We start from the raw sequence: 24,775 nt of genomic DNA on the forward strand, positions 1-24,775 counted from the left end.
TCCTAAACAAAAACACTCTTATCAGGTATAATCCAGACTACCTTGCAAAAGCTGAGGGCAAGTATCAGACCTCTCTTTTGGCAAGGTCAAATTATGTACTATGCAGTAAGTCATTAGCACTTTTTAGACTGGGAGTTTGGTAAGAGTTCATATTAACAAGCACATTGCAGGGGCGCCTGGGTTGCTTAGTCAGTTAAGTGTAAGATTTCAGCACAGGTCATGATCTCATGGTTCGTGAGTTCCAGCCCTGAGGTGGGCTCACGGCTGTCAGTGCTGAGTCTGCTTTGGATCCTCCGTACCACTCTGTCTTTGCCTTCCCATTCTTTCAAACTCTCCTTATCTCTCTCAAAAATAAGCAATCATTATAAAAGATGTTTTTAAAAAAAGCACATAGGATGACAAGTTTGGTTTACAATCTTGGACTTCATTCCAAGAATAACACAGCACCTTTATACCTTTACCATGCTTTAAGTACGAAGAGATTTGAATGTGTATGTAAGTGCATATATATTGCATTTATTGCATATTTTCTATTTATTGTGTAGATAGATATGGATATGATAGAGATATATAAATATAAGATTTCTTTTCCCCAGTAATTCTGTACACAATTGATTTGTGGGGAAGTATGAGCAGAAATTGGACAGGCAATTAGGAATCTATTAGTCCAATACAGGAATTCAAGTGAAAATGGATGACCAGAGATGAAGAAGAATATACACTACTATAAGTATTATCTAAAATGAAATATTGATGACAACCTCTATATATAAGCACATTAAACAGACTATAATATTATTTTGTGCCCAGAGACTGGTAAATATTGAATATTTAGAATGCCTTCAAAGAAGTATAATGCCCTAGATAAAGGAATTAGAGTTAAAATGGAAAAATGATTATGGTAAGCATAGTTTCCACTAGAGAAGTTAGTTGAAAAAAGTATGCATGTGTTTTTTATAGGGAAGAGCAAATTTGATAGAAAGCATATACCCATCTGCACACAAACCAGAATGGCGGAAGCACATGCCCTCCCTCACATCACTGGGAAAAATTTGTGTATATTATTGTAAGGCAAGAATGGCAATGGAGCAAGGCAGGCTAGGAAAACATGCTTGTCCCATCAAGGCTTGATAGACAGTAAATGGCTATACCAGACATCTGAGCTTTTAAAGCTTTTAATGTTGGCAGTACATGTAAAGATCATAGAATGTGGGTTAGGGTTTGACATCCGAGACAGCAATGCAGGCAAAAACTCAGAACAGATGAAGAAAAAAATCATAAAGTTTGTTGAAATTGAAGAGATGATTTCTTGGACAGGACAGTGTCAAAAAGAATTAGGAGCTCTCAGGGGCACCTGACTTCAGCTCAGGTCATGATCTCACAGTTTGTGGGTTCAAGCCCCACATCAGGCTCTGTGCTGACAGCTTGGAGCCTGGAAGCTGTTTCAGATTCTGTGTCTCCCTCTCTCTGCTCCTCCCCTTCTCATGCTCTGTCTCTGTCTCTCAAAAATAAATAAACATTAAAAATTTTAAAAAAAGAATTAGGAGATCTCAAAAAAGAAAGACAAGACATAGATTTCTTGACATAAGCAAAATCATTTTAGACCTCTCCCATTTTGTGATTTATGCCTGACCAGGGCTACTTGTCCAAAGCACAGTTCTTGTAGAATCTGGATTATGTTGAAACTGCAGAAGAATAGACTTCAGTAGTTAATTATTTTAAGGGAACAAAAGAATGTAAGAACAAATGGACACCATCAGGAGATAGCCTAATCATATCAGGGACAATAAGTCAGTGATAAAACTTCGAATACTGATTCAAAAGTAAAGATTGATTTGATGCACATTCTTGAGTTATCTTTGCAGGATTTAAACCCCTTTCAGCATTCAAATTCCAGGCCAGGTGGAGCCAGACAATTGTTGACGCTGACTCTTACCAACCTTCATGGCCTCAATCAATTGAGACCTGAGCCTTAAGATGACATTTACTCCAATTCTAAACTGAATTCACTGTTGGACAAGCCTCTTGGTGAATATGGTATGAACCATTAGCTTAAAACTTTCCCAGTTTTCTTGCTTGAGGAGAAACTAATGAAGTTTTGGAGCAACAGTGGGGTGGTCTGGAGCCAACGGCCAAGAAAGAATTTTTGAAGATGTCTTTTGTGCAAAAAAATGTGATTTTATTATAGTATGAGGATAGGACCCATGTTCAGGAAGAGCTGCATGGGGGTCGTTAGTAACTCATTATATACCCTATATATAGGTATATAGGTTGGGAGGGGGTCAGGGATAGAATAAGTCTCTAAATAATTTTGGAACCAAGGATTCCAGGACCTTGAGGGGCTATTTGTTGCCAGGGAAACACCATTTATAACCATTTAATAAATCCTCAGTCGAGACCCTTCAGAAGTATATCAAGGGGCCATAAGCTTAGAATATGATTTCCAGCATATATTTTGGGGCAGTTGAGATAAAGGAAGTAGACTACAGAATTCTCCAGGTTGGGATAATGTTAAGCAAGGTTGTCTTTTGCCGCTAGCAAAATGTCATCATCTAGGCAGCTGAGTGAGCCCCTAGAGGGAGTCATGCTGTCAGTTTCAAGGACGTGTCAATGGACTATAGGCAGTAGGGGAATTTAATTTTTCATTTGCTTTAGTTTCCCACATTACCATGGCAAGCACTTAGACCCCTTTCCTTTGTTCTTGGATAGCTAAGAGTGTCCGAGGAATATCACATATATTCTACCGGGAGGGGTGGTGATGTGTGTGCCAGCTTATATTTTGCCCTCAGCTTGCCCCGTGCTCCCTCATCAGAAACTGCTTTCAGAGATACCCCTGGCATCTGGAGCAACATGACACACATAGGCCCCTGGGAAAGCATCAGTTCTTCTAAAGCCTATGATAGGAAATGGCTGTTTAGAAATAAGAAAACCCAATATCTGTCCAAGATTTTCCATGAATCACTTGTGGTAGAATAAATAAATAAAAAACCTCAAGCCTGTATTTGCAGGAATCATTAAGTTAAATCCCATATTTGTATTCTCAGTTTGAGATTAACTCATCTTGATGTGAGAAGGTTATCCTGGATTATCCAGGTGGGCTCTGATGCTCTTGAACTTTACCTGTGATCCTTGAGAAGAGTGGTGGTTAAAGAAATCCTCCACTATTCTGTGTTCTGGAAAATGGCTATTCCAAAAGAATCATCTTTCCCCATGTGACTTAACTAAAACTCATAGATGTCCATCCCAAATTCCTCTACCCCAGCCTCCTGACACCCTTGACATCACTCTTGTTTACTTACACTAGGACCAGACACACCTTCCATATTTCCATTATTTACCTCATAAATGATTAATTAAACTGTTTTGTCTTTACTCATCAATTACAACCAATGCCTTTTAACTAAACTTCAGTTGAGATTCTCTCCTGCCCCAGGTCCCGAAATGTGGGAACCCTCAGCCTGAGCCAGGGTCCCTCCTTAGAGGCCCCTGCAGGGAAAACAGTCTGGCCTCAGGGTAAAACATCCTCTGGAGGCTCTAGGGGAGCCTCTACAATCCAGTCAGGCCACCCTTTTATCTCACTTCCCTACATTGGGTTCATTCTGCTTGTTTGTTCCTCACTATAAAAGAAAAATCTTGTTTTGCCTGTTTTCTGATATGCTTACAGATTTTAAGTTCAGAGCTTTCTCTCTATTGCAATAGTATTTTCAAATCAAGTTTCTTTTTACCTAATCCTGGACTTGTTTCTAATTTGACAGCTCAATGTAATCACAAGGATCTTTGTAGGAGGGAGACAATGGAGATCGAGTTAGAGAGAAGACAGGGTGACAGAGGCAGAGGTTGAAATGATGCCATTGTAATGCATCACAATTACACAATGCAAAACAATCAGGAAATGCAAGGTGCCTCTAGAAGCTGGACAAGGTAAAAAGTGGATTCTCCCCTAGAGCTTCCAGAAGGAAGCAGACCAGCTGACACTTGATGAAATCCCAGTGAGATTTATCTTCGTCTACAGAACAGTAACATAATAAATTTGCATTGTTTTAAAAATGACTTCATTGAAGAGGTTATTTTCCAAGGGTATGTTTAGGTTTAATCTTCTGTTATAATACTGTGGTAAAGGCTATGTGTCCAGAGTATTAAGCCAAACAGCACAATTTTACAGGTTTTGAATTTAGACTTAAGAAATTAGGTACCAAATACTGGAATAGGAAGATATTTTAATTTAAATATGTAGGCGAGTGAATAGCTACGGGCAATGAGAGCCTTGCAAAGTTCAGGTGTAGCGTATTTGGAATTAAATCAGGAAAAGGACTAGTCAATCATAAAATAATACAAACAAGGGATGATAAAGGACCAGAAACAAAATTCAATTACCAAGTAAGAAAACAGACAACCAAGAGAAGAGTTCAGCCATGAAGGCTGAGTAAGAGGTGTAAGTGGAAACAATAGACAGATTGTCTCTCTCATCAAAAGCCATGTCCATTCTTCACAAGGTGAGAATTAGGTTCATCCCAGGATTATCACAAGCCCATTGATTAGGATCATCTTGGCCTGAAAATGTCAGCTTCAGACATGGTACTCACATGGTTCAGGAGACAAAGCAATTCCAGAACCGTGGTAGGCAAATGCAGAACTTTCACAATGTGACAGTGTCACAATGGCATAACCTTTTGTGTCAATTTCTGATAAAGCTGCAGTAATTACCATAAATTACCACTGAAAGATTTCAAAATGTACAAGAAAATTAGTGATATTTTAGGCTTCCTGAGAGTTCTTGGAGCTTGAAACACACATATTCTTTTGAGTAAAGCACCTCTTAGAATACTAATATTTTCTATTATGTACAAGTATATATGTGTGTCTCTCTGTGTGTGCATGTTGTATGTGTGTGTGTGTTTATTATAAAGATCTATGAGATATTCATGAAGTGACATGTTGTATTAGTCAACTCAGGCTGCCATAACAAAATACCACAGACTGGGTGGCTTAACCAACAAAATATCACAGGCTGGGTGGCTTAAACAACAGAAATTTGTTTTCTCACAGTTCTGGAGGGGAGAACTCTGAGATGAGGGTTCTGGTGAGATACTCTTCCTGGCTTTGACAGCCTGCTTCTAGCTATGTCCTCACATGGCAGAAAGCGCTCTCGTATCTCTCCCTTTTCTTACGAGAGCTCCCAGTCTACTAGATCAGGGATCCCCCTTATGATCTCACTTAACCTTGATCACCTCCTTACAGACCTTATCTCCAATACAGTCACCTGGGTTGTTAGGGCTTAACATATACATTTTGGGGGGACACAATTCAGACATAATAAAGGTAATATGCAAAAATCACATGTTAAAATGAGGTTTATTTGTTATCAGATAAATCCTGTTTATTTTGGTGGAGACAGGAAGCACTGATGAAGTATTAAGAACAAAATTTCCTACATTCCTACTTATATGGGCAAATGCTCAATATAATGGCAAGGGCCATTACAGTCAGAGTTCTGTAAATGTTGATTCTACAATATTTTTTATCATGATAAACTTTCCAAAACATTATTTTAAAGGCTTTAAAATATAATCAATGAATACACAATCAAAAATATTTTGAGTAATAGACAAATGACAATATATTTCTCATCTATTGTCAGCCCCTCTACTCGATATCTTGTTTTTCCACAAGTGAAGGATACATTAATGCAACATATCAGGTCTGCTGCCAAGTAACTATTCCCATATTCTCTTTATACCAGAGCCTTTCAGTATACCCAGCATCAATAGTTATCACAGATGGGTCCCCTGTGACCCAGAGTACAGACCTGCTCTGTGCTTGGGCTTCTGGCTAAGTTCTAGGCATATTGGACCTCTTGCTGGTAATAGTACCAGGGTACTCTTATTTTTCTATGGGTGTTATTTATGCCAGGTTACTCTTATTTTTCTACGGTTGTTAACAGGCTAAGCTACTCTGGATTATACACTGATTGACTACTGATTCTATCTTCAGAAAGTCCACAACCATCAATCTTGAGATTGATTCTCCCATTAACTTCTCAAGCAATTACTCAAGACAATTGCCATATTGCCCAATCCAAACGTTTTGGCCCAGTTCTGAGATGGGTAAGGGAGTTTTTCTGCAGTGAGCTCTGGTTCTATTTTACAATGGCTCCAGTCATGTCAATTTTTCACAGATGAACATATTTGTGAACAAAACATACTCAGTGTTTCACACTCCTTAGTATATCAGACTTCTCAACGTAAATGGATATAGAGATAAAAGTTTTCAAGTAAATGGCACAAATTACAAGACTTTTTTTTTAAGTTGTGTCAATTCACACCCCCACTGTTATGTACTGAAGTGTATACCCCCCAAATTCTTATCATGATGCCCTATATCCCAAAGTGACTGTATTTGGAGACAGGGCCTTTAAGGAGGAAATTAAGGTTATATGATGACATAATGGAGGGCTCTATTCCCAAGGAAGTGCTTACTTTATAAGAAGAGGAAGAGACAACAGGGGTGTACATGCAAAGAGGAAAGGCTGTGTGTGGACACAGTGAGAAGGTGGTCTGCAAACCAGAAAGAGGGGTCTCTAGAAACCAAGCCTGCTGGTACCTTGACCTGGGACTTCCAGTCTCCAGAACTTTGAGAAAATCCATTGTGTTGTTTTAGTCACCCAGGCTATGATATTTTGTTATGGCAGGTGGAGCAGACAAACACACTCATTAACAAATAACAATTTTGGGGGGCACCTGGGTGGCTCAGTCGGTTTAGCCTCCGACTTCAGCTCAGGTCATGATCTCACCGTTTGTGGGTTTAGCCCAGCATCAGGCTCTGTGTAGTCAGCTCAGAGCCTGGAGCCTGCTTCAGATTCTGTCTCCCTCTCTCTCTGACCCTCCCTGACTCATGCTCTGTCCTCTCTGTCTCTTAAAAATAAATAAACATAAAAAAAATTTTAAAACCCACAAATTACGATTTTCATTCTCCCACATAGCTACCTGATCTTGATTCAAATATTTAGAGAGAAACACAGAGAGAGAATGAAAAACAAGTTAAAATAAACAATAATATCTGTGAGAACATATGATATCACACCCTATATGTGTGTATATATGTGTGTGTGTTCACAGCAGAGTTTTCATTAAAAATTTTTTCAAACCAATTCATTGTAAGTACTAGTTAGCATCATTAAGTTTACCTGCACGATTCCTGAATGCAGAGAGATTGATTGGACCATTATCTTCCCAATGCACACTACAATTGCAAAAGCTAGTAATATTTAAAGAACAGAGACAACCACAAAATTTTAGAGATATTTTTGGGGAGTTAATGATTAAGTAAATAAAGAGCGAATTTTGAAGTGTGTTTTATCAATAAAAACAGTTTAATATATTTTAGAAAAAGTGAACTGATTTTTCTGGAGAGGAATAGCATTCTCAAAAGCCACCAGTAGATGGTGTGACAGGAGTAATCAAAATTGAGGAAACCTCTATATGTATTTTCTCAATAACCACTCTTTAATTGTTCAGGAGAATTATTTTGTAATATTATAAATTATTTTAATATGAGTAATACCTATATAAAGTTTGTCTCAATTAGCTCTACACCACTTTAAGATTACCGCAACTTAAACACAGATAACAAAAGTATAATACTATAATACTTCATTTTTTTTCTTTTTCATTAAGTTCTATACACACACATTTCAAAGCTTTCTTGCCTGTCTGTACCTAATACTTCATGTAGAATATATGCATACTGGTATATGCATCATTTTTTTCTTTCAATGCAGCACATCCACTTCTAAAAATCTGTATTCATATAATCCATATTGGTCTATAAGAAAATATTATCATTATATTAATGCTTATAAATTCATTGCTAGAATTAAGTCAAAAAAGGTATGTTATTTCTTTAGTATCAATAATATAATGATCTTAGCTAGATACATCTGTAACAAAGATTATATATATATCATAGAATGTACATGTACCTAATTATAGACTCAGTGTTAGCTATGAATATTTCATGAATAGATGCGACAAGTCTAAGAAAACCAGTGCAACATCAAAATAATGTGTGAAATATAAAAGAACAACCTCTTACACACCCAAATATTCTACATTGTGTGATCATTGCCGTAAAAATTCCCTGTCTCCTCTGTGGCATAAACTAAGGACAATTATTCTATTTGCTGTGCAAAGTAGAGTAATCATGATCATGATTATAATACAACTTTGTTTTTTTAACATTTTTTTTAAGATTCCAAATTTTTTAGTATTATTTTCTAATTTTTAAATATTTTTATTCTTTATTCTTTTTTTTTTTTTTTTTTTGAGAGACAGAGACCGATCACAAGCAGGGGAGAGGCAGAGAGAGAGAGAGAGACACAGAATCAGAAGCAGGCTCCAGGCTCTGAGCTTTAAGCACAGAGCCTCCTGCAGGGCTCGAATCCAAGAATGGCGAGATTATGACCTGAGGCAAAGTCAGCCGCTTAATCTACTGAGCCGCCCAGGTACCCCTTTATATTCCAATTTCTTAGGATCATTCACTAATGGGGTGAAGCCCTTCATTTCCCTAATGGTCCACTTTATAGATCACCTAAGACGTATACTGAACATGTACACAAGGTTACTGATTGTGATGCTCAGAAATCTGTCCCTGTGTCACATCCACAGACTCTTCCATAGAATCACACTTCCTGATTCTCTTCAGATGTAAAGTGTGGCCCCATGACCTGGTTTGGAGTCATTATTTTGTGAAGCTTTATGAATCAATATAGGAGTCACCATAATTTTTTCCCCTGCAGAATTTGAACTTTATTGGTTAAGTATTTATTAAGAATACAGGGCAGGGGCACCTAGGTGTCTCAGTTGGTGAAATGTCCAATTCTTGGTTTGAGCTCAGGTCATGACCTCACAGTTTGTGAATTTGGGTCCTGTGTCAGGCTCTGCGCTGACAGCTTAGAGCCTCGTTGAGACCCTCTGTCTCCTCTCTGTCCCTCCCCTACTCGCTCGCTCTTGCTCTCTCTCTCTCTCTCTCAAAATAAATAAATAGAGTGCCTGGCTCAGTTGGTTATACCACCGACTCTTGATTTCAGCTAGGTCATGATATCACAGGTTTGTGAATTCAAGTTCCGTGTTGGGCTCTGCTCTGACAGAGAGGATCCTGCTTGGGATTCTCTTTCTCCCTTTCTCTCTCTCTCTGCCTTGTTCTCTCTCTCTCTTTTTCTCTCTCTGTCAAAAATGAATAAACTTTAAAAAATAAATAAATGACTATAGTCTTTTTTTTTTTTTTTAAAGCATATAGGACAATGCCTGGTACATAGTCCTTACAAATGCTCACAATTCCCCATTCCTTAACCACTCACTTGGCTTGACTAACTTTAGTCAGGCTTCTGTCTTCCTCTTCAGCCCTAAACTGGCACACCCTAAGTTTCACCCATGCCCCTTAATAGCTCATCCCAAGAATCTACTGGCCACGGAAAGAGGAAAGAAACATTTCCTGCTGAAGCATCTGACTTTGCCACCTGCTCACCCAGACTGCTTGCCCTTCTCTCTACAAAGTTCCTGCCGGTTTTGCTTTCCTCTGCCTATAAAAGAGAAATCTTTTCTCTTTTTAATTTTGAGACACTAGCAATCCTAAAGTCATAGTGTTCTCTCTGTTAGAAGAGCCTTTCAAAATAAAGTCGCTACTTACCTAAGCCATGATTTGTTTTGGCGATTGTATGATTGTTTGCTATTGTTATTAGCATCTATTGAGATTGTTCTATGCTTTTTTGTATCTTTTAATATATTAACAAGGTGTGCTTATATATTTTCTAAAGTTGGCACATATTGATTTGTTTCTATAAACTTAAAAATATCATGTTAAAATCGTTTATGCTAATATAGTTGTGTTTCTCATTATATTTAATTAAATCTGGACCTAAAGAAGGTGAAACATTTGAAATGGCTGGCATTCATTTATTCGATCTATGAAATTGGCAATTTCATATGATTCGGCCTAAAACGTTGACAAGTGATAGTGGTCCGTATTTTTGTTTTTGCATTCACATTCCCTGGTTAATGCTGGTATACAAACTGAATTGGGAAATTTCTAGTACTTGTTGTTGCTGTTGTCATTCCTCTTAAATTACTTATAAACATGAGAAATATAAATTTTTAAAGTCCTATTTGATTTTTCATGTACATGTGAGGAACATCTTGATACTGTGTTGTTCTTAATGTATTAAAGTTTTGAAACAAATTGCAAGGCAATGCTAAGGTTTCTTAACAAGCTCTTATGATTCAATTGTCTAAAATTGTACATTGTTATTATTATTGCTTGTTTGGAAGCCATACATTACAACTCTCTTCTAATGGTTAATATTAAATGTCTAACATAGACATATGAATGTATTCTTCACTAATATGTGGAACTAATTACTCACCAGAAAATAAATCTTAGCATTCTTTTCTTTCTGTTACTCCAAACACCTCCTACAATTTACTGTTTGATATCATATTAGGAGGTATTTTACATTCTGTTATTGTTTTAAGATTGCTTCTTAAGGACAGTTTTAAGCTCACAGAAAGACTAGGGGATGATACCATGATTTCCTTTATACCTTGACCCCACACATGCATAGCTTCCTCCGTTATCAACATCCCCCATCAAAATGGTACATTTGTTCCAATTGATGAATTTACACTGAAATACCATAATTACCCAAAGTCCATAGTTTACATTAAGGTTCACTCTTGCTGGTGCACATTCTATGGGTGTGGACAGATGTGTAATTGCATGTATCCACCATTATTATTATGGAGAGAGTGTTTTCCCTGCCCTAAACATCCCCTGTGCTCTACCTATTCATCTCCCTGCACCCAACCCTGGAAACCACTGATCCTTTTTCCAGCTCATTTTATAAGGCCAAACTCATGATTAGATTTTATTACCTTCTTTAAATAGTGTTGATTTGTTGTTTATTTGTTTCTTGCAAATATATCAGTTACTTTGGATATGGCTGAATTTTTAGAATACTGCTATTATGGCTATACAGATGAATCTTAGCATACCTTTTATTGTAGCTTTCCTTTAGCACCATCCCTAAAGTGTAATCTCTCTGGAGGTCAGTACTTAATACCACAGGAGTTTAATGGAGTCTATTTTCTGTGATTATTCAAAACTCCTGTATCTCAGAAATTCAGTTTTTATTCCACCTAAAGATCCCTGGTAGTCATTCTTTGGCTGGCCTCTGGAGCCTTACACTAAAAATGAACAGCTTAGAGTTTAAAAAGTCCTCTGGGCAGGCCTCTGGGACTCTTCTTTATTTAACCTCTCCTTTCTGGTACTTTATCTCTCTATCCTACAATTTGAGCGGCCTCAGTATTCCCAATCTCTATCTCCTCAATTCACTGAGATTTTCTCCTCTGGATGGTGTCTGGAAGTGTCTCCGATTAGAAAAATAGGCAAAGAGCTCATATAATTTGTTTTCATTTTACCTTCATGGTATCTTCACCCATTTCCTTTAACATCTCCCCCTAGAGCCCCTAGAAACTGCCAATCTACTCTGCTTTTGAAGATTTGTTTTATTCTACTTATACATGAGATCATACAATATTTGTCATTTTCTGTCTGACTTATTTCACTTACATAATGCTGAATAAGTTCTGGGGTATCTAATGTACAGCACGGTAACTAAAGTCAACAATACTGTATTGTTTACTTGAAAGTTGCTAAGAACGTTGGATGGAACTGGAGGGTGTTACACTAAGTGAAATAAGTCAGAGAAAGACAAATATCATATGTTGTCACTCATATGTGGATCTTGAGCAATTTAACAGAAGACCATGAGTGAAGGGAAGGGTAAATAAAAATAGCTACAAACAGAGAGGGTGGGAGGCAAACCATAAGAGACTCTTAAATACAGAGAACAAACTGAGGGTTGGTGGGGGGTGGGCGAGAGGGGAAAGTGGTTGATGGACATTGACAAGGGCACTTGTTGGGATGAGCACTGGGTGTTGTATGGAAGCCAACTTGACAATAAATACATTTTAAAAATAAAATAAATAAAAATAAAATAAAATAATAATATATTAAGCATTAAATGTGTGAGCATAGCACAAGAATATCAGTATTTTTTAACTGTCCTGAATTCCATATTCTTATGTACCTGCACCCTTTTCTTTGTCAAATAAATATAATTTATTTAGATGCAGATAAAAAGAAAGTTGCTAAGAGTAAATCTTAAAAATTCTCCACACATAAAAATATTGTAAAATATGTGAGGTGATAGGTGTATTAACCTTCATAATATATATATATATCAAATCATCATGTTGTATACTTTAAGTTTACATGGCGTTAATATGTAAATTACATCTCAATAAAGCTGGAAATAAAAATCAACAAATCTACATATGATAAGGAGAGATACTAAGTTTTTTTTTTAAACTGTGAGAAGAGGAGTATTGTAAGAGCTGGAATTATACACAGAAGGTCTTTTTCCAAGAATCCTTGAAAAATAGGTCTGAGGCCTTCAAATGCTTCAGCTCTCAAAGTGTAAATGTCTGGAGGGGGATGATGGGGACCATTTCCTTTTCAAGTGCTCTGTTTCTCAATACATTTTATGAAACCCAAATGGACTCAGAACAATGAATTTGTGTATTCTGAATGTGGGGACTGTCTAGGGCTTGGAGAGCTGTGAAAAGGGCCAGAAAACTGGGTTATCTATCAGAAATGTTTTGGGGAACAACAGCACGGATGAGGGAGTCCAGGATTTCTAGGATTATTTCTTTAGGGTGAACATCAAATATCAGCACTCCAATTATTAAGTAAATCTCTTCCTCATAGATTAACAGGCCTTAAAAACCTATGTTGGGTTTTGTGAGGTTGAAGAGATACAGAAACTAGTTTAGAAAGAGTGAAATCAAAGTGTAAGTTGTCTGATCCCATCAGAGATTGTTTGTCTACTCTGAGGGATTACGGTGGGATAATGTAAAGTGTTAACAGTGGTGCAAGTTGTTTAAGAGTCTAGCAGAAAGGTCATAGAGTGCTCATCAACTGGGATTATTACTTCCACCCAGTGTGTTCAAGGGTCTTGGAGGGCCTACGGAAGCAGATCCTTCAGAGAGATCATTGAGACTTTAAAGTTTGTTGGATTCATTTGTTGGAAAAACTTTAGCTAAATTTACTGTTTCCTTGCAGTATCTAGGGGTATACGAGTCCATATGAAAATGTAGGAAGGACAAGGTAGCTAGAATGTCTGGAAATGGATTTGAAGGATTTGAGGGATTAAAAAAAAAGGGGGAACAAGGAAGCTGGGAGTGCATCTGAAGTTGTAGAAGGCAGGGGAGCAATAGTTGAGAAGACAAATTAGCCCTGAAACTTTCAACAAGCTCAGATAAATATGTTGAAATTACTGCATTGCCTGATTAAGTTTACATTGAGAAAGTCACTTTTCAGCCTCCATATACATGAGAAACAAGCAAACTATTGATTAAAGGGAGATCCTAACAATGCCAGAGAAGCCATTTTACTTCTAAATTATTCTTAGAGAAATGGTTATTTTTACAGATATTAATAGAACTAGTACTGTAACTGTAGACCATACAGTCAATGGGAGAAGAGGAGAGCAGGTGCTCCTCTTCTCTTAAGTATCTTGGACAGATACTTAAGTCCAAGGTAAGACCTTAAGGAGACATGAGGTAATCCCATTCAATTAATTCCCTTATCCAATGCCATCACCAGGAAGCCAAGGAGCCCAGAGCATTCTCTCACACAATTCTTAGCCTGGAGAGCTGAAGAAAAGCAGAAGAGGCACAAAAAGATCAAGGAAAAGTCTCTTTGCCCTAAAGAATCAAAGTAATTCCTTACCACGTTTCAACAGATACGATGTCCTTGACACTGGTTTGAGAGCTTAACTCATCAAAGGATCCCTGATTTACTGAACAGGAGAAAAGTTCAAATGACTTACAGATGGCAGAGGTCCGTGAGGTCCCATTGCAATTGCAGTCACAGGACTAGAAAACCGCCAAACCAAACCAAATCTGGAATTAAGAAGAAGAGATTTATTTTAACAAGAAGAATGCTTGAAACAAAAAATCTGCAAGCATCTCGAAGATCAGGCAAAGAGCTTTTCTCTTATATGAGGGATAAAGCAAGGGTAGAAAGAACCAAGATCAGGGATTGGGGCAGGAATATTTTCCTGTAGCCTGTTGGTACTTAGAAGGGACACCTCAGCTTTGTAGTTCTGCCTAGGGCTGAGGATTGGCCTTTGTTCAGTATCTTCTGGGTCCTTATGTATAGAATCTAAGCTAAAGTGAGGTAAATATAAACTCGGATGGCCAATCAGTGCATCTTGGATGCATTAGTCAAGGTTCTCCAGAGAAATAGAACATTAAGAAGTATATAGAGAAAATTGGATTTATTTTAAGGAATTGTCCCATGTGATTATGGAGGCTGGCCACATCCAAAATCAGCAGAATGGGCCAGCAGGCTGGAGAACCAGGGAAGAGCTGATGTTACAGTTGAAGGCTGGAGGCCATCTGCTGGCAGATTTATCTTTCTTGTTTGGGGGAGGTCAACATTTTATTCTATTCAGATGTTCAATTGATTGGATGAGGCACACTGAAATTATGGTGGGCAATCTGCTTTATTTAAAATTCATAATTTCAATATTAATCTCACCCAAAAATATCCCCAAAGAAACATCTAGACTAATGTTTGACCACATATGTGGACACCAAGGCCCAGCCAAATTTGATACACAAAATTAATTATCAGAATAGACGTGAAGAATTTTCTTGCCAGTCTCTCTTCCCAAATGCAGTGTGAATCATAATGTGCATAGGATCATCTGAGATATCACTTATTTGGTCAGAATTCCAGACACTTCTGCTTAGTATTGTAATTCATTAAACCTCAGGTAATGGACACAAATTTACAATTTTTGCAGTCTCCCAAGGGGAATACAGATAAAGATGGTCACGCACCTTTCTCTGAGAAACAGTGTTAGTGATTTTCTTCTGACATTCAGTATTTAATTAATGCTTTATGAAGTCATGGGGATTTTAAGCACCTGCAATTGCTCACCACAGTCATGTTTAATAGTCTGGAAATAACATGTCATGATCTATAATATTTTTTGAATCCATTAGTTTCTTTTACTTTTTTTCATCACTAATTTACTAGGTTCATTACGCTTACATTTTTTAACCACTCTATGTAGTAAGACTTATTCAATGTGAACCCTAAACATCATCCCCTGTAGATACCCTTTTAGCTGACTTATTTATTCAGTGTTCAGTTAAGATTGCCAGTGAATTAGCAGGATGATGATACAAAAAAAAATTTAAAAATCTGCTCATTAGCACAAATATGCCCCTTTTACAAAATAGATGCATAAAATTGTCTACCCAATTAAAACTAAAAATAGAAATAAAAAGTTAAAAATAGAAAAATATAAATATACCTATATTAATTTAAATTTAAATATATTTATATTTATTCTAAAAATTATTAGAAAAATGTACATTAATTTAACAAAGTACTCAGTGGTTTAGGCGATTGTATATTTAAAAAGAGTAAATTTTAAATATTTAAAACATTTTTAATGTTTTATTTTTTTGAGAGACAGAGACAGAGAATGAGTGGGGGAGAGGCAGAGAGAGGGAGAAACAGAATTGGAAGGAGCTCCAGGCTCTGAGCTGTCAGCACAAAGCCCCATGCAGAGCTCAAAACCATGAACCTTGGGACCACGACGTGAGCCAAAGTTGAACACTTAACCAGCTGAGTCACCCAGGTGCTCTAGTAATTTTTAAGTATTAAATTACTTCAGTTGCCAACACCCGGACATTTAAGACAATGACCTGTAATAAATCTAAAGATACAGTATGTAGTTATTTGGTAAAATTTCTAAATCTTTTAAATCTCTGTTGTGTCATAATATTTAAATATATTTGTATACCATCTTATTTTACATTTTGGCTATATTAATAGAGTTTTAGGCAATAACATATTAGAAAGTTGCACATCCTATTTTACCTCTAATATGGGTTAATTTATTATCTAAAAATAGTATCTATAGTAGAGAAACTTGACAAACATTTCTACAAGTAATGATGGTTAAAATCACTAATATGTCATGTATATATCATGTGGTCTCCATACAAATGTAACTAGAACTCTGTTTTACTTTTTCTAAAAGTCTAAAATTCCAGTCTAAAAACATGAAAAATATAGACCTAGATTATAATGACATGTATACCTGGACCACATACATCAATATTGTAAAGATGATGAGAAACAAGAAAAGAAGGGGGAAACATCATTGGCCAGAGGAGGCTAGGTTCACATGGCAATCAAATGCAATGTGATATTTTGGATGGGATCCTGAAACAGAAAGAAGACACTAACAGAAAAACAGGTGAAATCCAAATAAAATCTGGAGCCTAAACGTTCAAAGTAATACACTGTTAGAATATGGAGGAAGGATGGTAAAATATCCTCCAGACCAAGAAGGCACTTAGAGACTGATAAATGAAGCAAGCTACTCTAAACTATTTACATAGAGTTTTATTCAGGGTAATTTACTGATGGGGTAATTGAGAGAATGACAATCTGGGCACTACTCAGCTATTCTCCTCAAAGTCTGGACCTTAATCCACAGAATTTATAAAGTGAAGGGATCATTGTGATGAGGTCAAAGGGTACTTATCTAAACTGATGCCTTCTGTGCTCCAGAGGGAAGGTCAGAATAAGCCTTTCCACATTTTGGTCAGGTCATACATTAACCCCCAAGGGGCCTGCAACACAAGAGTCCATAGGAGGTCTTTGTGCAGACATGAACAAGATGAAAGACCAAAGATGGAGTCACTTTCATCAGCACTCCTACATATACCAAAGTCAGTTTCTTAGTTTTGACAAATATACTATGGTAAGGTAAGGTGTTAACAATGTGAGAGGCATGGTGATAGATATTCAAAAGACTCTCTGTATTAACTTGGTAACTTTTCTTATTTCAAAATACAAGTTCAACTAAAAAACTTACATGTACTTGTAGATATGTAGGTGGTAGGTATGTATGTATGTACTTACTGTGGACTTCAGATGCATTTGTTGAAGGTACCCCACATTATCATCATTTACACCTGTTCCTTTCATAAAATGATTCTCTATATTGCATATTAACAGTTTGTTTAGCTTTGTAGATGTTTATATTAACATTGACAATTTTATATCTTCTCTCTTTATTAGACTGAGCCCACTCTGTATCTCCATCTTCACCACTTCTCCCATCATGAGATGGGAGTTTATATCCTCCCTCCAAATTTTTGCATTGGTCTTATGATTTACTTGTGCCTGTAGCATGCAGTAGAAGTGTTGTACCACTTCCAAATATACACTTCACAAAACTTGGCATGCTTTTGCTTACTCTCTTGGAAACCTGCTGCTGCCGTGTGAAGAAGGCTAACCAGCTGGATCCTGAAAAACACACTGTGTGTTCTCTCCTGTTAGCCCATCAGACAGACAGCCAGCTGCCAGTTGTGTGTCACAGGTTTTCCTGGCAGAGGCAGTCTCTAGCCACAAATGTAGCTAACTACTGAAATGTAAGGAGTGCAACTGAGATCAACCAAGTTGACCCAGATCACAGTACATACTCAAGGGATACATGGACTTACAAAAATTAATAAATAGTTGATTTATGATACTATAGAATAGGTAACTGAAACACCTTATTATATATATGTGTATAATATTTTTTCTTTATACTTTAAAGACTTTTTTGGTATATTATTGTTATGTAATTCAGGGAATTCACCTCTATGCTCCTCTGGCAAGTGATTTTTTAAATGCTTTAGATTCATCACCTTTACTGTATGTACTGAAAGAAACCAAATAGTTTCCTCCATTAACTTATTAATGTTTTAATTTCTATTTACAGATATTTTGATGATCAGCCACTTTGTGTTCTTTAAATATAAAGCAGAGTTCATTTTGGCCATTTAAAAAAGTACTTTATGTTTCAATTATATTTTACTTAAGATTTGTTTTCCATCATAATTTATAAGTGAAATAAGACAAGCATAAAATGAGCTGGAAATGATCTGTTCTAATTATTTTTATAATACATTTTTAATGGTTAATTATTTATTTTGAGAGAGAGAGAGAAGTGGAGAAGAGGCCGAGAGAGAGGGAGAGAGAGAATCTCAAGCAGGCTCTGTACTGTCAACATAAAACCCAATGTGGGGCTCTATCTCACACACTATGAGAACATGACCTGTGCTGGGAGCCACACAGGCTTCACTGGATGACAGTCACAGCGAGGAAATGGCAGTGTTTGCACAGCTCCTGCCATGAGAAACCAAAACTGGAATCTCCTTCTGCTACTACTGGCTCATGTTGGATATGAGCCTCCTTTGAAGATTGTACATGTAAGTTGTGCCATGAAGGTGATTGGAAGTAGGTGCAGACAGCAGAGATTGATAGATTTTCTAACTCTTTTTTAAAAACATTATTTATTTATTTACACAATCTCTGGGCCCAACATGGGGCTCAAACTCCTGACCCCAAGATAAAGAGTCAATGCTCTACTGACTGATCCAGCCAGGTACCCCTAGACTTTCTCTTTTTGAATGATTTCTGCCCAAGAGTGTTTTCAGCTAAAATCTCATTTGCAGAGGCAGAAATATGCTTTTCCTTATGAGGAATCTGTGTGGGGAATATCGGTCTGATCTGGAATATTGTGAGGCCTGGTCAATACCAGCAGGCTCATTTCCAACACGAGCCAGTAGTAGCAGAAGGATATACCAGTTTTCATTCCTCATGGCAGGAGCTGGGCAAACGATGCCATTTCCTTGCTGTGACTGTCATCCAGCGAGGCCAGTGTGGCTCCCAGCAGACAATTACTTTTAGAATTGAAAAAAAACCCTATAAATTTCATTCTGAAAATTTGATTTGTTCAATGACATAGAGCCACTAATTGGAAAGACTGATTTTTATTTTCTGAGATTTAGTGAAAAACAGAGGTGTAAGTTTCAAACTCTTTCAATTCTCTGGCATTTGCCCTTGATGTAAAAATTTCTTACTCTTAAAATATGTATAAAAATCCCTGCTATTCTACTCAAATTAGCTTTACTAAGGGTCTAAAGAAATAAAAGAAGTTTGAGAAACTGAAACATGTATAATATTTTAAAAAACAAAATATAAAAATGTTTGGAGTGATAAGCATGTTTTATGTGTGGTTTTGGATGGTATAATTCATTAATATTTTCATGCACATTTTCTTCTTAGTGATTTATATATATTAAAGGTCATATAAACTTGAAAGCCTTTTATAAAAATTATTATTTTTAATGATGAATAGTTGTTTTAAAAATGTATTTTAAACTGTCTAAATCCACTTTTACATATCTGAGTCTTTAACTGTACACAAAGTTCATGAGTAAAACTTATCATTTAGGTAATGTGATCATTTCGATTATATGACGGGGAATAATCATTTTTCAACAAATCAATTGTTTACAGGATTTTGAGACATGGGGTAGATAGTTCATATAAAGTTGGAAGAGAGAAATGCATAAGTGTACATACAGCTGGCTAAATCATCTGTATATTTATGCTGTACTTATGCTTCATGAATTCATGAAAAAAGCATGAATTATTTGAAAAGGTGGATAAAGTTAAAAGAGCCATTGTGGTTTTCCTATAGGATCAGTGTTGTCCAGTCCGGCTTGATGACAATTCAAAGATAAAATTGACACCCCCCCCCACCAAACACCCTCACATATAATTAGAAAAATGTCATTTAAAAATTCAAGAAAAAATTATTCAATAGGTAATATGGAATCTATAATGATTACATAGATTAAACTTTGCACAAATAGCATGTTATTACTATTTGTCCTGGCTTCTCTCCACTTCTAAAGCAGTACACACTTGGTTGTTAGATTCAATTATTTATCCTTGCAGATTTATAGTTCTACTTCCTCTTCATTCTTATTTTTCTCTTTACCTAAAAAGCTTAACATTAACCTATCAATGTTATTTATATTATTCTCTGGAAGTCACAGAAAAGCTCTCTGTACTGCCATGTTCATCGCAGTATTATTTACAATTTTCAAAGTATAGGAACAACCTAAGTGTTTATCGATGGATATGTAGGTAAAGAAGTTGTGGTATATTCGCAGTGAAATAATACTCAGCCTTTGAAAGAAATCGTATGGTTTGTAACAACACAGATGAACTGGAAGGCTTCATGAAATAAGCCAGATAAAGAAAAATATAGCATGGTACCACTTCCATGTGGCATCTGGAAATAAAAAGTCAAATTCATAGAAACAGAGAATAGAATTATAGTTGCTGGTGGCTCTAGGGTAGAGGGAATGTAGACATTTGGTCAAAGGATGTAAACTTTCAATTATAAGATGAATGATATTTGAGGATTTAATCTATAACAATGTGACTACCTTTGCTGACACTGTATTGTATTATTGAAATTTGCTGAGAAGACCTTAAAGTGTTTTCACACTCACAAAAGAGGTGATTGATGACTCCATTAACTCAATGAGGAAAATCCTTCTACAATGTATAGGTACAAATCATTACATTTGATATTTTAAATGTCTTGTGATTTTATTTGTTGATTATAAAGCAGAAAAAATCCTTATTCTGGAAAAAATCTAGTGAGCTATGTATATAAATATTTTTATTTGATGTCTATATATTCAATTCAGCATAGATTTTTATAAGGTGAAATTGTCAAAAATTTAATAGCAGATGTTTCCCTGAAGAATAAAGACTTTCATACCTAGAAATATAGCCAAAAATGTAAGATATAGTCCAAATACATGAAGTAGATAGAATATGTTAATTATACTAAGAGTTATAATTCTAATTCCTTTACCTTGAGTGATCCATTATCTTTCCTACAGTTTACATATTGGTGAAATTAAGATGGGTTGTACTTTTGAAACTATATGACACAAAGTGTCTTCGGGTACAACTCCAGGCAACTAATGAATTCCAGGGTTCTCATTCCTAGATAATTTTAAACTGAATATTTATGAATGTATCCATCTACTATATTATTTATGTAACAAGGCTTCATTGCCAGAAAGGTTTGTATATATTTTTAAATATAAGAGAACCAGTATAAAAGTTAGAGCATAAGTTCCTTCCAGTCTTTTTAATACTGTGATTCACATTTTGCAAAATACTACATTCTTACTTATTTTTTGGATATGCTTAGTCTGTTATTTCATAATCAATTATAAAGTGGCTGATAATAAAAAACATGGTAGGGGCACCTGGGTGGCTCACTCTGTTAAGCGTTTGACTCTTAATTTTAGCTTGGGTGATGATCTCACGGTTTGTGAGTTCAAACCCTGTGTCAGGCTCTGTGCTGACCTTCTGGAGCCTACCTCCTATTCTCTGTCTCCCTCTCTCTCTGCTTCTCCCCCACTTGTTTTCTCTCAAAAATATATAAAGAAAAAAACCACATGGCAATAAAAGCAATTTTAAAAAGCATAACCACTAGGAGATTGTGGTAGCCAGGTAGTAACTACTTTTGTTCTACGGAGGCCTAAAAGGAGTTATACACACCCTCTCTCCTCTTTCAAAATATAAAAATGTGGTCTATACACAGACCATCAAGTCCTCTGTCATGAGACTTTACATTTTGAGAAATTCACACAAAGGTTCAGAATTGATTAAAGACCATTCCCAGAAATGAGAGCGGGCATGGCCCATGGGTACAGACCTGCCGATCACGTTCCCCAGCGACATTCCCAGAGACAAAGGCAGAGTGTTTGCCCTGACTTTACTAGTGGCTACATCCTAAGCACAACATTCCAATGGCTAGATGCTAACTATGCCCATCTTTGTTTCCTACCTAAATTCAGTTTTCCATTCATCCCTTAGATTCTAGAAACTATCAGTCAGCCTACTTTAAAACTCCCTTTATCTTTCCTAAATAAATTGAATTGGTTTCTAATGTTTGATATAAAACTCTGACTCAGTACATTGTCCATATATTCTCCTCCTAAAAACCCTATCCATTTGTTGAAAAATAGTTGATAAAAAACAACCACAGCAAGAAACTTCTTTACCCTCTTGATACTGCCTCCATATTAATTTATACTGAGACTAAAATTTTAAAAAATCATGTCACTATTTTCAAAATGTAGTACTTTGATCTTTGGGGACTGAAAAAATACAGCAGCATGTATAAAAGGCCCCCATCATTAGGGGGCCTTTTTAATTAATGTGACACAAGTTAGTCAAATATCTAAGAGATTTCATAATGAAAATAGCAAACACTCAGGTCTTCAGTTTTTGAGAGTTGTTTATACTTGCTATTACAGAAAAAGCCCCTAAGGATATTTCCCTAAACAAACAGTTTAAGGACTTGACTAGTCAATGTGACAGTATTCTCTGTGCTTAGATGTTCACTGTTAGTGTTTTGTTCCTATGACTCTGTTAAAAAAAAAAATGACTAACATTCTGTTTTGGTAAAATCACTAAGGTTTATTAAATAAATCAAAAGGAGATGTTTAATTAATGTACAATGTGTATATATCCTACATTTTTGAAACCATATGTCAGATGACAATAATTTTATGAAATATTTAAATAAAATAAAAACTGAATAAAAATCACTGCTTTTAATCAAATATTCAGGGTCTCCCATGATGGCTTTCAATATGTCAGCCTTTCTCACTGTCAAAATATATTTTTATTTTATTTTTTATTTTTATTTTTAGAAATATTGACAGTAACATATAGAGGCATTTTAAAAATAAGTTTTTGAAAATAATGCTTTCTAATTTTTGGCTAATATTTTGAAAAAAAAATATTTTTACTGTTTATTCTGAAAGAGAGAGAGAGCCTGTGCATGCAGTGGAGAGAAAGAGAAAAAGGGAGAGAGAGAATCCCAAGCAGGCTCGGCACTGTCAGCACAGAGCCCAACATGGGGCTTGATCTCAAGAATCCATGAGACCATGGCCTCAGCCAAAATCAAGAGTTGGACACTTAACTGACTGAGTCACCCATGTACCCCAGTACTAGTATTTTAATGAAGAAGAGATCTCTTGTGAATATTAGGATCTTGATACACTTAAACAAAGCAATTAATTTGAACATTATATTCACATATACAAAAAAAACATTAAAACTAAATGACAACAAAAACCACTTGTATCAATAAAAACTTCTTTACAAATACTTGAAGTGTGTGTTGCGTTCATGTATAAAATAAATAGAAATAAAAATTCAGAGAGACAAGTGCATTAGGCAAACCAATTTTGGTCTCTGTATGAAGCTTCATCCTAAACCTAGAGCATGGTTATATCCATGGATACCATTTCCTGACACTGAGAATATGCCTATGGTATTCCATTTCACAATTATGAATAAAATATGGGCTTATTAGATTGTCTAAAGGGATGAGATAAACTGAACTGTTGGAGACCGGATCCGGCAGGTCCGGGAGTCCGTGAAGGATGGAGGGTGTCGGCGAGAGAGAGAGTGAGAGAGCCCCGGAGATTCTTTCCCCGATCACCAGGCAGGCATCTCTGCTCTGACTGGGGCTCCACTTTATTTTAAGTGTTTTGGAGATGGCACAGAAGTGGCATTTGCCTTAGACAATGATTTCTGACAACAAACTTCTTTGATATATAAGAATTTCCCAGAACATAGATTTGTAGAAGATTCATGCATAACCTTTATCAATAGCAATTGAGGTAGGGGATTTAGATGCTTATCTTATGGGGAAGGAAGGCTTCTTTAGCATACCAGAAAATGTTTTTAGCATAAGAGGGTGAAGTTACTTCTCTGTGAGCAGGGGTCAAAAACAGGTCTTTCAGGAGATACCTATGCTCTCATAATCACAAAAAGAAGAAGTTCCTCAAAAGGTTCCTTCACAGGGAGTAGTCAGCAAATATAAGGCCAGAAAATGCTCCCGGCAGAAACAAATGGGTGGGGTAGATCTTTGCCCTTAACTCTAAATTAGGCTCTTTGCCTCAGGGCCAGACTCAAGCCCCCTTTATTATGTAAGTCTTGGATCTGCAAGACCCTTAGGAAGAGCCTTTTGACAATCATCTTTGGGAAGGCAAGGACACGCCTTTCCTTATGATCAATATGTGTGGGGAATATCGGTCTGATCTGGAATATTGTGAGACCTGGTCAATGCCAGCAGCCTCATTGACAACATGAGCCAGTAGTAGCAGAAGGAGATACCAGTTTCCTTGCTGTGACTGCCATCCAGAGAGGCCGGTGCGGCTCCTGGCACTGAACAAACTATATTTGATTATGATACTTTATTCCAAATTTAAACACAATGAATGAATGAATGAACTATATTGACTATAAATTATATTTTGGGTTTGGTATATTGATGATGTTCTAACAAAATTCTACCTAAATGTTTTATAAGAGTCTTTGTAATGTGCATATCAAAACTATATTTGCAATGAATAGTATAAATTTTCAGACCTGCAAATAACTTTTTAACCAGGAAAAGGCAGTAATTAGTTTTACTGATCAGTGTGTTCCAGAGAGTGTAGTACACAGCATAAAACATATTCATAGAATTATGTTTTTTATGGATTTAATTTCTTACAATGATTTAAAAAATCAAGTTTCCCATGACAAACTATGGGAGTGTAAATATGCAATCATAACACATGCATTAACCCACAGTATCCAACTGTGAGCATTCTTGCTTTTGTAATATTTAAGAGGTGAAGATAAAATTATTCCATTGGGTTTTAATATTAAGGAAAGTTATCCAAAGACCTATTAAGTT

General features: G+C 36.2%; 1 protein-coding gene across 1 annotated transcript in view; it reads right to left on the reverse strand.

The window, feature by feature from the left end:
* The window catches only part of LOC120246583, a 207,714-nt gene that overhangs the window by 27,666 nt on the left and 155,273 nt on the right, over positions 1-24,775 (reverse strand). Inside the window, exon 3 of the mRNA XM_039254219.1 lies at positions 13,946-14,018. Within this exon, the coding sequence (XP_039110150.1) occupies positions 13,946-14,018 (73 nt within the window). The remainder of the gene's footprint in view (positions 1-13,945; positions 14,019-24,775) is intronic.

Source organism: Hyaena hyaena, unplaced genomic scaffold (assembly GCF_003009895.1).
Source record: "Hyaena hyaena isolate Hyena2069 unplaced genomic scaffold, ASM300989v1 scaffold_473, whole genome shotgun sequence".
Taxonomy (NCBI): Eukaryota; Metazoa; Chordata; class Mammalia; order Carnivora; family Hyaenidae; genus Hyaena; species Hyaena hyaena.